This window comes from Neoarius graeffei, chromosome 10 (genome assembly GCF_027579695.1).
Source record: "Neoarius graeffei isolate fNeoGra1 chromosome 10, fNeoGra1.pri, whole genome shotgun sequence".
In the NCBI taxonomy this organism is placed as follows: domain Eukaryota; kingdom Metazoa; phylum Chordata; class Actinopteri; order Siluriformes; family Ariidae; genus Neoarius; species Neoarius graeffei.
The window spans coordinates 36,526,460-36,540,197 of NC_083578.1; the positions used below are offsets into that span (position 1 = coordinate 36,526,460).

Sequence of the window (13,738 nt, forward strand, 5' to 3'; positions counted from 1 at the left end):
TCATTGTTAGAGCAGATTAATATCTTGCCGTGATCAGTGAGTGCTCGGGGAGGTTCATTTCCACCTGCGCTTTGCGCAGCTCATTTCTCCGAAGCCAGCTGTGCGCAAACGCAGTGTTGACTGCTCGGCAAACTCCAAACGCTCGGTCTGTACTGGCCCTCTGTTGCGCAAGTGAGTTGGTTATGGCCAGGTTCAAATTGTGCCCAAAACAACTTAACCACGGCCATTTCAATTGCCTGATGGCTGTGACAATATTCGCCCCGTTGTTATACAGGCGATCTTTTTCTCCTCTATTTTCCATTCGGCAAGTGTCTCGCGCAATGCGTCTTCTAAATTGTCCGCTGAATGTGTCTCTGGCATGAAACTCGTCTGCAGGCATTTGGACTGCATTGCCCACTCTCGGTCCACATAATGTACGGTAGCTGACATATAGGGCATCATGTTGCAGCTGGACCACATATCCGTTATCAAGGCCAAATATTCCACATCACCTAGCGCTTTTTTTTTCTTAACGTGCCAAAGCCTCGGATGAGTATCTAATACTTTTATTAATAATAATAATAATAATAATAATATATTTAATAATGTGGTATTAAAATCCCCCCCCCGCCCACGATATGATCGTCCATCACGATGTTTGCACTGTAAACATCGTCGATGCCAATTAAGGGGACATCGCACAGCCCTATTTCACGCACTCCATCAAGAAAAAAGTTAAACATGATGAACACGGGCATACTGTTTTGAGCATACGATTTTTTTTAAAAGAAACTAGCTACATCAAAGTCCTTCAATAAACCCATCCTTTAGCGCAAATGAGCTTAACCTAGTTCAAAGCAGTAGCTGCATAAGGCAAAATCACGTGGGCCTTTCGTCAACAACAAGCCACGGCGGGCAAACATTAATAATCAAGTGTCCTTACCTTAAAACGCTGTCTTGACCACAGAACTTCTCAAGTATGTCACTTAAATCCACACGGGTTAACAACACACCCAACACAGCTAGCGAGAAATGTGGATCTGCGCTAGCTTTGTATTGCTATTCCCCTCAGTATGCTTACTCTGTCTGCTGCCCGAACTGTGAACATTATAGCCTACAATCTTTTCATCAATTTCTTCAGTAGATGCCGTTTTAGACATTTTATTATCCCCATCGAAATATGCTATTATACTAACAGGATTATAACTCAAATCACACGACACGTATTCAAATCACAACTGATTTATTTTACTGTTGGACAGATCATAGCATATCTAGCCTAGCTGCACATAGCCTAGCTGCTGGTAGGCTGATAACTGATAAGTAGCTGATATTCTGAACAGATTGGTGATCCTTACCTTAAAAAAGTCTGTGACTTTAGGCAACGATTCTATCATTACCTGCATCTCTCTTTTTTTCCTTTTATGCGCCCCGCTAACATGTGAACGCTTCATCTTTCAAAGCCTCTAAATTTGTGTCTCAGTAGTCTGCAGTCTTTGGCGCGCTTTCGTGCATGACGTTACATTTTGTTCCATTTTATTCTGGTACAGTTGTGGGTGTTCGTTTCGCGAACCACATCCACCATGTCTCTTACAGCAGGCTACTGTGCGCTCATTTATTTCTAACCTTATTTCTATCCGTACATTAATGTAGGCCCACGATTCCGACAGTTTATTATTTTATTAATATTACAAGGCCCCTGATTGGCTGTGGCCCAGGGGCGTGAGCCCCCCGAAGCCCCCCCCCAAAGCGCCGGTGCATGTCCGCCATCGTCTGTGTGAGACTCGCGCGCGCGACAACTGTCCTTCCCGTGATTCATTTCCAGAACGCATTTCCCCTTCTCCGTTTTAGCCTTTTTTTATTTTTATTTATTTTTTTACTCAGTAACGGTTGTGATGTAAAATGTACCGAAGTACACTACTTAAAAGAAAACATACTTAAGTAAAAGTACACTCTTTAAAAATTACTTGAAAAAGTATAAGTACACAAAAAAGCTACTCAAGTACAGTAACGCGAGTAATGTAATTCGTTACTTTCCACCTCTGGGTGGAAGTAACACACCTCTAATGCCATGAAAATACACACACACACACAGTGTAAAATGGGAAACAGCTGTTGTGCGATTATATAAATATATTTAACAAGAAATCAGAGCTATCTTTTTACAGAATACCGAAAGCTAAAGAAAAGAGAATCAAATGGAGGTAGTGCAAATGTTAATAAATTTTTATTAAGAAAAGGCCTATTTGTTAATTTTTTTTAAAAAGTGTTTGTTAAAAAATGTATTATTGTTGGTTATTAATAAAATGAAACAAAATGGTTTTTTAAATAAAAAAATGAATTTTTAAGTTGATAAAGGATATGAAAATAATGTTACATGTTTTGAGAACATTTTCTTCATTTAATCATAGTCGCTCCATTTTCACAGTCTCAAAAGTAATTGGACAATCGACTGATAAGCAGTGTCATGGTCAGTTATGGCCCATTTCCTAGTTATTTCAAGACAAATTAAGGAGATAAAAAGTTTAGAGTTGATTCCAAGTGTTGAATTTGCATTTGCCAATTGTTAATGGGAACTGCAGTTCAAAGAAGTGTCAATGCAAGTGAAGGATATAATACCTAATGCAATCATTAGGCTGGGGGGAACCATACTTATTAGAGAAATAGCAGAAACTTTAGGAGTGGTCAAATCAACAATTTGGTACATTCTTAGAAAGAAGGAATGTACTGGTGAACTCAGCAACACCAAAAGGCCTGGAAGACCATGGAAGATGACTAAAATAGATGATCATATAATTATTTCCTTGGTGAAGAAAAACCCCTTCACAACTAGCCAAGTCAAGAACACTCTCAAAGAAGTAGGCCATTGTCAAAGTCTACAATCAAGAGACACCTTCATGATTTTAAATACAGAGGGTTTACCTCAAGATGCAAACCACTGGTAACACTCAAGTACAGAATGGCCAGATTAGACTTTGCTAGAAAGCCTGCCCAGTTCTGAAACAAGATTCTTTGAACATATGAAACCAAGACAAACTTTTACCAGAATGATGGGAACAGAAGAGTATGGAGAAGGAAAGCAAGGGCTTGTGATCCAAAACATAGCACATCATCTGGCAAACATGGTAGACATGGGCATGTGTGTCAATGTATGCCAATAGAACAGGGTCACTGGTGTTTATTGATGATGTGACTGCTGATAGAAGTAACAGGATGGATTGTGAAGTGTAGAGAGTTACACTTTCTGCTCAGTCAAATGCTACAAAACTGATGAGATGGCATTTCATAGTACAGATGGATAATGACCGAAAACATGGATGTTCGTCCATCGCCAATGCGAAGATGACCATTACATCAGAGTAGTTGATTAGGTTCTGTGTGTCCGAAGGTGACTGATGAGGCCAATTTGAGCATGAAAGTATCGACCACATGTTGGGCACAAATATTCAGTAATAGCTAATGAGGTGCCTGCCGCCCTCATCCTACGGACTTCATGTTTCATCCTACACTCTGCCAAGCGTGAAGACTCGGCGTCATTAAAGCCTTTATTTATGGCAGCACTCCAGGAAGGGCGATCTTGTGTGAGGCTTTCCCACGAGTCGATGCAAATTCCAAATTGTTTCAGATACACCTTGAGACTGTCTTTGAATCTTTTCCGCTGACCTCCAATGGATCTTTTTTCAGATGACAGTTCACCAAAAAGAAGCTGTTTGGGGAGTCGTGAATCAGACATGCGACAAATGTGGCCCACCCAGCGAACCTGAGACAACTGCAAGATGGAATAGATTGATCGAAGATTAGCGCGTGACAGGACTTCAGTGTCTGGAACTTTGTCTTGCCACTTAATATTCAGCAGCCGGCGAAAGCAAGTCATGTAAAAATGATTCAATTTTTTAGCATGTCTGGCATAGACAATCCAGGTTTCCCAGGCATACAACAGGGTGGTGGTGACAACTGCCTTGTACACGAATGACTTTGTTGATAGGCGAATGCCTCTACGCTCCCAAACTTTGGAGTGGAGTCGGCCAAAGGCAACACTTGCCTTTGCTATTCTACAGTTGACTTCATCATCTACAGTATGTGTAGAACCCTTGACAGAGTACTGCCTAGATAAGTGAATTTTTCCACCACTTTGAGGTTTGATCCATGCACTTGAATCGAGGGTTCAGAATACAGTTTGCCTGGAGCTGGCTGATGCATTACTTCAGTCTTCTTTATATTGATGGTTAACCCAAAGTTGTCATAAGCATGAGAAAACTGATCCATGATTTCCTACATGTTGGATTCCGAATTATCATTTAGGGCACAGTCATCAGCGAAGAGCAAGTCTCGGATGACGGAAGATTTTACCTTGGTCACAGCATTCAGACGTCGTGGACTGAAAAGCTTCCCATCTGTTCGGTATCTGATGCTGATTCCTGGGTCAGCCTGGTTAAACGCATCAGTCAATATGGCAGAGAACATTATACTGAACAGTGTTCGGGCTAAAACACAACCTTGCTTGACGCCATTGCACACTGTAAAATCAGGGGATGCCTCACCATCGTTTAAAACGTGAACCATCATACCATCATGGAACTGGCGTACTATAGTGATGAACTGATCGTGACATCCAAATTTGGCCATTATCTTCCACAGTCCATCATGGCAGACAGAGTCGAAAGCCTTTGTTAGGTCCACAAATGTGGTGTACAGGTTCTGATGTTGTTCTTGACATTTCTCTTAGAGTTGCCTGGCAGCAAAAATCATATCCGCTCTGCCATGGCCAGCTCAAAAACCACAATGACTTTCAGGAAGTAGATCATCCTCCAAATGCGCGTTTAGTCGGTTAAGCAGCAGTCTGGCAAAGATCATTGCATTCTGGCAAAGACCGAAAACATACCCTGAAAGAAACCCAAGAGCTTTTTGAGGCAAATAAATAGACTCATCTTAAATGGCCGAGTCAGTCAACCCAATTGAGCATGCTTTTCAATTACTGACAACAATTTTGAAGGCAGAAAAACCTACAAACAAGTAGCTGCAGTAAAGGCCTGAAAAAGCATCTCAAGGTAGGAAACTCAGCATTTGAAATCCATGGATTCCAGACTTCAGGTGTTTACTGACTTCCTGTGTAATTCTGAAATGGTTAATGCAATTTTTTAAAAATTATTTAAAAATTTTAATAAAAATAATTTAGATTTGTTAAATGATGATTTTTATAATTTTTTTGCCTTGAATTGAAGCTGAAATTAGACACTTAAATCATATCTTGGTTGCTTTATTTCAAATCCATTGTGGTGGTGTACAGAGGCGAAATAAAAAAAAAAAATGTAATAATTTTTTTTAAATAGCTGTCTGAATACTTATGGACCTAGCCGCAATCATTTAAATTTGACAGTTTAAATTTTGAAGTATTAAATAAAATAATTATTAAAAAGTATTAACATTTTTTAAATGGTCAGATGAAATTATGACCAGATAAAACTATCAGGAATTAACCATTTTGTTTCACAAACATCAAATTTACCACAAATCCATAACTGATGTTTACAGAATATGCATATTCATTAATTTGTGCTTTTTACATAATAATCGTGCATAATATAAAGTGTAGTTACAAAATCTGGTGTTGCGTGCATTGAGTAAAATTTTCTACTCCTCACTGCACACACATTTATATATATATATTGCTGGGACTAAAGCTAATGTATAATATCAGCGTGATCCTGGGTTCCGTTCAACCATGTCCATTCCTGCAGCACCTGAAAGGAGAAGTGAGATTATAAAAATTAATGGGCAATCAGCATTTACTATGGATTATATACACAACTATGTATTGTGTGTTTACCTGCATGTTGATTTCTGTCTCCTTTATTGTTTCCTGCACCAAACACTGCAATCGACTCTCAAATGTTTTGCTTTCTTCAATTACTATCATGGATTCTTCCCTACACACACACACACACACACACACACACACACACACACATACACACACTTTATATACATACATACATAGTGGTGCTTGAAAGTTTGTGAACCCTTTAGAATTTTCAATTTTTCTGCATAAATATGACCTAAAACATCATCAGATTTTCACACAAGTCCTAAAAGTAGATAAAGAGAACCCAGTTAAACAAATGAGACAAAAATATTACACTTGGTCATTTATTTATTGAGGAAAATGATCCAATATTACATATCTGTGAGTGGCAAAAGTATGTGAACCTCTAGGATTAGCAGTTAATTTGAAGGTGAAATTAGAGTCAGGTGTTTTCAATCAATGGGATGACAATCAGGTGTGAGTGGGCACCCTGTTTTATTGAAAGAACAGGGATCTATCAAAGTCTGATCTTCACAACATATTTGTGGAAGTGTATCATGGCACGAACAAAGGAGATTTCTGAGGACCTCAGAAAAAGCGTTGTTGATGCTCATCAGGCTGGAAAAGGTTACAAAACCATCTCTAAAGAGTTTGGACTCCACCAATCCACAGTCAGACAGATTGTGTACAAATGGAGGAAATTCAAGACGATTGCTACGCTCCCCAGGAGTGGTCGACCAACAAAGATCGCTCCAAGAGCAAGGTGTGTAATAGTCGGCGAGGTCACAAAGGACCGCAGGGTACTTTCTAAGCCAGCATTTCTCAACCTTTTTTCAGTCACGGCACCCTTCAGAAGTATGCAAATTCTCAAGGCACCCCCATATAAAATATGCAGTCATGCTGACCATACGCTGACCCCGGCAGTGACATTGTGACATGGGAAAGGGGGCCGTGAGACAAATTTTGATAATGCATGAGGCGGTGATGATCTGCATTAGTGTAACTATCGTTTTTTGGAATTTTAATTCATTTTATTTATTTCAATGTTAGAATATATAATTTTTTGACGGCACCCCTAACAAAGCCAGATGGCACCCCAGTTGAGAAAGGCTGTTCTAAGCACCTGAAGGCCTCTCTCACATTGGCTAATGTTAATGTTCATGAGTCAACCATCAGGAGAGCACTGAACAACAATGGTGTGCATGGCAGGGTTGCAAGGAGAAAGCCACTGCTCTCCAAAAAGAACATTGCTGGTTTAAGTGAGAAGCGTTATGTTTGGAGAAAGGAAAACACTGCATTCCAGCATAAGAACCTTATCCCATCTGTGAAACATGGTGATGGTAGTATCATGGTTTGGGTCTGTTTTGCTGCATCTGGGTCAGGACAGCTTGCCATCATTGATGGAACAATGAATTCAGAATTATACCAGTGAATTCTAAAGGAAAATGTCAGGACATCTGTCCATGAACTGAATCTCAAGAGAAGGTGTGTCATGCAGCAAGACAACAGCCCTAAGCACACAAGTCATTCTACCAAAGAATGGTTAAAGAAGAATAAAGTTAATGTTTTGGAATGGCCAAGTCAAAGTCCTGACCTTAATCCAATCGAAATGTTGTGGAAGGACCTGAAGCGAGCAGTTCATGTGAGGAAACCTACCAACATCCCAGAGTTGAAGCTGTTCTGTATGGAGAAATGGGCTAAAATTCCTCCAAACCGGTGTGCAGGACTGATTAACAGTTACCGGAAACGTTTAGTTGCAGTTATTGCTGCACAAGGGGGTTACACCAGATACTGAAATCAAAGGTTCGCATACTTTTGCCACTCACAGATATGTAATATTGGATCATTTTCCTCAATAAATAAATGACCAAGTATAATATTTTTGTCTCATTTGTTTAACTGGGTTCTCTTTATCTACTTTTAGGACTTGTGTGAAAATCTGATGTTGTTTTAGGTCATATTTATGCAGAAAAATTGAAAATTCTAAAGGGTACACACACACACACACACACGGGCTGCAAAAGTAGGTATACAGTAAGGATTATTCCAGTATTACCAGTATTATAATAGTGGTGTTAGGTTTCATTTAATACTAATGTTTTGTGCGAACATTTTGTTTTTCATTACTGTATACCTACTTTTGCAGCCCCTCGTGTGTGTGTGTGTGTGTGTGTGTGTGTGTGTGTGTGTTTGTTTATATATATATATATATATATATATATATATATATATATATATATATATATATATATAAAATGAGGGGAAGTCCAAAAGTTCTAAGACAGATGTTATAATCTCAAAAGGAATTCAAAAGAATTCAAAGAAGGAATTCTCCGATGGAAACATCGCTTGCAGAAGTGTTTAGACTTAAATGGAGGATATGTAGAGAAATAGCTTTGTTATTTTCATAAATAAAGCTCAGCCCTCCATCCCAGTTACTACAGCACCTGACTGCAGCTGATCTCAAGCCAGCTCACGCTGTCAGCTTAGCTGATTCCCTTCTACGCATTCTATTGGCATCTCTCTCATAGAGCACCTTATTTAAGCTGCTTTAAACTGCCTACATTTGCTGCTTCCTCTGTAAGCCATTTCGCAACCCACCTCCACCCAGCTCCTCCCCTTTTATGCTGTCTGACTTTAATCAATGTCATTTCTGTATTGTTGATGCCTTCTCACAACCCTGTAAACTAACTCCTTCTCTGCTGCTCGCTATACATGATCTGGGTTAGCTAAGTCCTCATTTAAATGTATGACTCTACATGGTCTTACTTCAATTCCTCTTGTGCCACCTTCTCTACAGCTATTCTGTCTGTCAATATTTCCATCACAGTATCTATTCATAAGACCATTGCATATATAAATTGTGCATTATTTAATGTGACATTTTGAAGTCATATACTGTACACTTTTTGCAGTGTGCATTATCCTACCGAAAGAGGCCAGTGCCATTAGGGAATAGTGTTGCCTTGAAAGGGTATACTTTCTCTGCAACCTTGTTTAGGTAGGTGGTATGTGTCAAAGTAGCATCCACATGAATGCTAGAACCTACGATTTCTCAGCAGAACATTGCCCAATGCATCACACTGTCTCTGCTGTATGCCTTCTTCCCATAGTGCATCCTGGTACCATCTCTTCCCCAGATAAGCGACACACAGGCGCTGGGCTGGCCACAAATAAAAGAAAATGGGATTCACCAATGCAGGCCACTTTCTTCCATTGTTCCATGGTCCGATTCTGATGCTCATATGCCTATTGTAGGCACTTTCTTTGGCGGACAGGAGTCAGCATGGGCGCTCTGACCAGTCTGCAGCTACTCAGCCCATACAAAGCAAGCTGTGATGCGCTGTGCATTCTGACACTTTACTGTCATTGCTAGCATTAATATTTTCAGTAATTTGTGCTACAGTAGCTCTTCTGTGATTTGCTGATTGTCCTTCCTTGGACCACTTTCTGATAGATAATAAATCACTGCATACTGGGAACACCCCCATGACCTACAATTTTGGAGATATGTTGACCCAGTCATCTAGCCATTGCAATCTGGTCCTTGTCAAAGATGCTTAGATCCTTACGCTTGCCCATTTTTCTGCTTCCAGCACATCAACTTCAAGAACTGACTGTTCACTTACTGCCTAATATACTTCACCCCTTGATAGGTGTCATTGTAACAATATAATCAATGTTGTTCACTTCATATTCTCAGTGCCTTTATAGTTCACCGTTTCAAATCCCACAAAAGGGAGCCACCCTCCATTAAAGACTTGTTGCAGGAGTTCAATTTCATCCATGCTTTTTGGATCCATCCACCTTCAGCCTACTTGAAAACCCATCTATTCATCTCCCACTAAATGGCCTTAAGAGAGAGAAACCACAGGCAATGATGTACGTGTCCCTTTCACTCTCCCACTTCTGTGAAAATTAATCACATTGATAAGGGGTGGGTGCTTCAGTGCTCATACAAACCTTTGAATAGAAACAGTCTTCTTCACAGCTTTTAAGGATTTCTTAGAGGAGGATTCACTACACACATAATCTTTTGACCCTTGACAGGACCTCTCTATAGCTTTTAATGCCTATTCGTTTTTGATGCCTGCTCAGTTCTGTACCCCATGCAGGGTCTTTGCTGCTGCTCTCCCTGCTTTACCCTTTCCATGAAGGTACATGGAAGGGTAGGGAGGTGTGCTCTCCCTGCCTCAAGGCTTTCCACATAGGCATGTGGAAGGGAAGGGAGGTCCCTTTAAATCAATGCCATTTCCGTGTTTCATTGCCATTTCAATTAAACCTCACCGCTTTTTTAGACATTTATTTTTAAAATACTCAGGACTGATAGGGATAAGGAAGGAACATCAGTTTTGATTCTGCTTGTCCCCTGTTCTCCATGACTTGCTATTTGAGAAGCCATCCTCGAGCCAGCCATCAAGAGCCCCTCTTTGCTCAGAGGAAGAGAAGTCCATGTCCCGAGTTTGGTTGCCACTCGTCTTCACTTTTGCCAATCCTGTGGACTCTCACCTGAATACAACACTTCTCATTCTCTCTACATGGGAGCAGGAACAATGGCAGCATCTATAACTCCCATTTCAATGCTCAAGGCTATGAGTCAATGGTCATCAGCTTGCAACTGTTACCTCTGGCCTGAGGTAGAGGTCTGCGCGGGTCGGATTTTTCAGTCCTGCTCCCGTCCGCGCCCGCATTGTGCAGTCACGTTCCCGCCCGCGCCCGCAAAGAATTATGATTTTCAGTCCCGCTCCCGCCCGCGCCCACAAAAAAATTATGATTTTCAGTCCCGCTCCCGCCCGCGCCTGCCATATTTTGTCCCACTCCCGCCCGCAAATCCTGCATGATGCAGACGTTCGCGTTATTTCTCAGGAAAGTTCTTGTCTTGACACAGCGTGATGGTGCCCCGCCCCCTACTTAGATGGATTTGAGCATAAATATCTACAGCTCACGTTCACGTTTGTTATTATTTACCTTGTTTCTGAATTCAGCATGTAGTGTCTCTAATAATAATAATAATAATAATTAGTGCTGTCAAGCGATTAAAATATTTAATCGCGAATCACACATTTTTATCACATGAGAAACCATTGCAATTCTCTGATCAGCATAAAAAAGTGAATGGGCCTGCTTTGTACCAAGTGTGTTGTGTGTTGTTTGTTTGTTTGTTTTTTTATTGCAAAGCAGAGCTAACAAGAGAAGTGAACTTCACTCTTCTTCCACTTCAGTCAGTGAAGCGATTTACTGCTTGAGTTAGTCTACAGCTCTATCAGAGAGACAGATTACACAGTGACGGTAGGCTTGACATGCTTGATTATAATATAAAGTACACTATTATATTAACTTTAAGTTGTTCGTTGATAAATATTGCATTGAGTCTGATCTTTACTGTTTCATCTCACTTAACACATTTCGTACTTTTACACTTTTTCTGCCTGTTGATGCGTCGCGCTGTCCAATCAGAGGCGGCCAAATTTGCATATTACAGGAAGGATTTCTGGGATAGCACTGAGTTTACAGACGCTGTCTTCTTAAAACTGAATAAATATTTAAAAAGAGCCAAATGAGCCAGTCTTTTGAACGGCTCTTTTCAAAGAACGGATCACAAAGATGCGGATCCCATCAAAGAGCCATAAATCCCATCTCTACTAGTTTCAAAAGCTAATGAAAAACCTACATCATGTCACACAGCGTTAATCTCGCGATAAAAAAAAATTATCGCCGTTAAAATTGAGTCAAGTTAACGCGATAATAACGCGACATTTTTCACAGCACTAATAATAATAATAAAAGACAGGCGAGCACGTAATTCCAAGTGGAAATTTGGTATATTTATTGTTCAGCCATACAAAACATTAGGCTAACCCAGTTTACATTTGTTAAGCATTTCTAACTAGAATATCCTATAGAATACCCTATAAGCATAGCATATATAAATGTTATAACAAAACACAGTCCTTATCACAGCAAGCAAAGGGCAGCTAATTTCCATCCGCGTCGTACACGAGTGAGAACGACTTCCAAATGTCCGATTTCAGGACTCTTGACTTTTTAACAGTAAATGTACCTCTTTTTAAAGCAGCACTTACTTTTGAAGCACTGTGAGATTCAGTAAAGGAGCTCTGCTCTTCTGCCATGATCGGAGATCTCAAACACGGAAGAGGAAAAGAATCGAGAAACGAACGAGAGATATTTATCCTCTCCTGAATCAGAATCATAATTCTGATGACCAGCTCATCTAAGGTGTCATTGAGGCATCATGTTAGTGTGGGTCACTGGAGGCTGGGTGTGAACTGCGAGTCATTAGAGTGATCAAAGGATTTCCCGTTAGGGTGATCAATGGCAAATTTAAGATGCCATTCCTCACTCAATCTGGCAATCTGACTCTCTCTGCAAATTTAGGCATCTTAAAATGTTTTTATTAATGCCAAATAAAATATCCAGCACAAATTATATATGATAGACAGACATAAATGAATAATTTATAAATTTTATTTAAAACACGTTTTTAGTTAGCGGGACTGCAGCTTATCACGGCTCCCGCCCGCGCCGCATATGTGCACTCCCGCTCCCGCCCGCGCGTGCATATGTGCACTTCCGGTCCCGCCCGCGCCCGCAATGAGCTTTCAAAATTTGTCCCGCGCCGCACTGCTTTGCGGCGGGTCCCGCGAGTCCCGCGGGACTCCCGCGGGAGTGCAGGGCTCTAGCCTGAGGCTCAAGCCATCCTAGATGCTCAAAAGGTACGCGTGCATCATGATCCGCTAACTCTTACTCTCTGTATACCATGCACTATCTTTGCTGCTCCCCTCCCTGCTTTAGCCTTTCCATGTAGGCACATGGAAGGGCAGGGAGGTGTGCTGTCCCTGCCTCAAGGCTTTCCATGTCTGCACATGGAAGAGTAGGGAGACCCCATGTTGTGACCTTAATCAGTGTCATCTCTGTTGCCATTGATGCCTGCTCTGTTCTGTTCCCCATGGGTTTTTTTTTTTTTTTTTGCTGCTGCTCTCCCTGCTTTAGCCTTTCTTTGTAGGCACATAGAAGGGCAGGGAGGTTTGATGATGATGATGATGATGATGGTGACTTTAGTAGTAACAGTGGTATGCAAATCCACAACTCCCACTGTCTCTTCAAATAAGGAGCTTTAAAAACAAAGAAACTAATACATTGTCTTTGGGGCATGGGTATGACTATGCAGTCTTTCATGAACAGGAGAGTTGTGCCTAGTGCTTCTATCTACAGTATCTTGCAAAAGTATTCATCCCCCTTGGTGTTTGTCCTCTTTTGTCACATTATAAGCTGGAATTAAAATAGATTTTTTGGGGGGTTAGTACCATTTGATTTACACAACATGCAATAACAGCTGCAAGTCCCTTGGGGTATGTCACTATTAGCTTAGCACACCTAGCCACGGGGATTTTGCTCATTTTCAAGTTAGATGGGTTGTGTTGGTGTACGGCAATCTTCAAGTTATGCCACAGATTCTCAATTGGATTGAGGTCTGGGCTTTGACTAGGCAATTACAAGACATTTAAATGTTTTCTTTTAAACAACTCCAGTGTAGCTTTAGCAGTATGTTTAGGGTCAGTGTCCTGCTGGAATGTGAACCTTCGTCCCAGTCTCAAACCTCTGGCCGACTCAAACAGGTTTTCCTCCAGAATTGCCCTGTAACTAGTGCCATACATCTTTCCATTAATCCTGACCATCTTTCCTGTCCCTGCAGATGAAAAACATCCCCACAGCATGATGCTGCCATCACCATGTTTCACGGTAGTAATGATGTTCTCAGGGTGATGGGAAGTGTTGGATTTGTGCCACACATGACATTTCCCATGATGGCCAAAATTTTCAATTTTAGTCTCATCTGACCAGAGAATCTTCTTTCATGTGTTTGGGAAGTCTGCCACATGCTGTTGGGCAAACTCTAAATGTGTTTTCTTTTTTTTCCTTTAAGCAATGGCTTTT

The 13,738-nt window shown here is 40.8% G+C and overlaps 1 protein-coding gene across 3 annotated transcripts in view; it reads right to left on the minus strand.

Annotated features, from left to right (window-relative positions):
* Positions 1–2,187: 2,187 nt before the first annotated feature.
* The window catches only part of ikbkb (inhibitor of nuclear factor kappa B kinase subunit beta), a 270,093-nt gene continuing 258,542 nt past the window's right edge, over positions 2,188–13,738 (minus strand). For all 3 annotated transcript variants that reach the window (XM_060931748.1, XM_060931749.1, XM_060931750.1), the window contains exons 21-22: positions 5,807–5,906; positions 2,188–5,720 (exon numbers count right to left, since the gene is read on the minus strand). In XM_060931748.1, the coding sequence (XP_060787731.1) occupies positions 5,661–5,720; positions 5,807–5,906 (160 nt within the window). In that variant the 3' untranslated portion in view covers positions 2,188–5,660. The remainder of the gene's footprint in view (positions 5,721–5,806; positions 5,907–13,738) is intronic.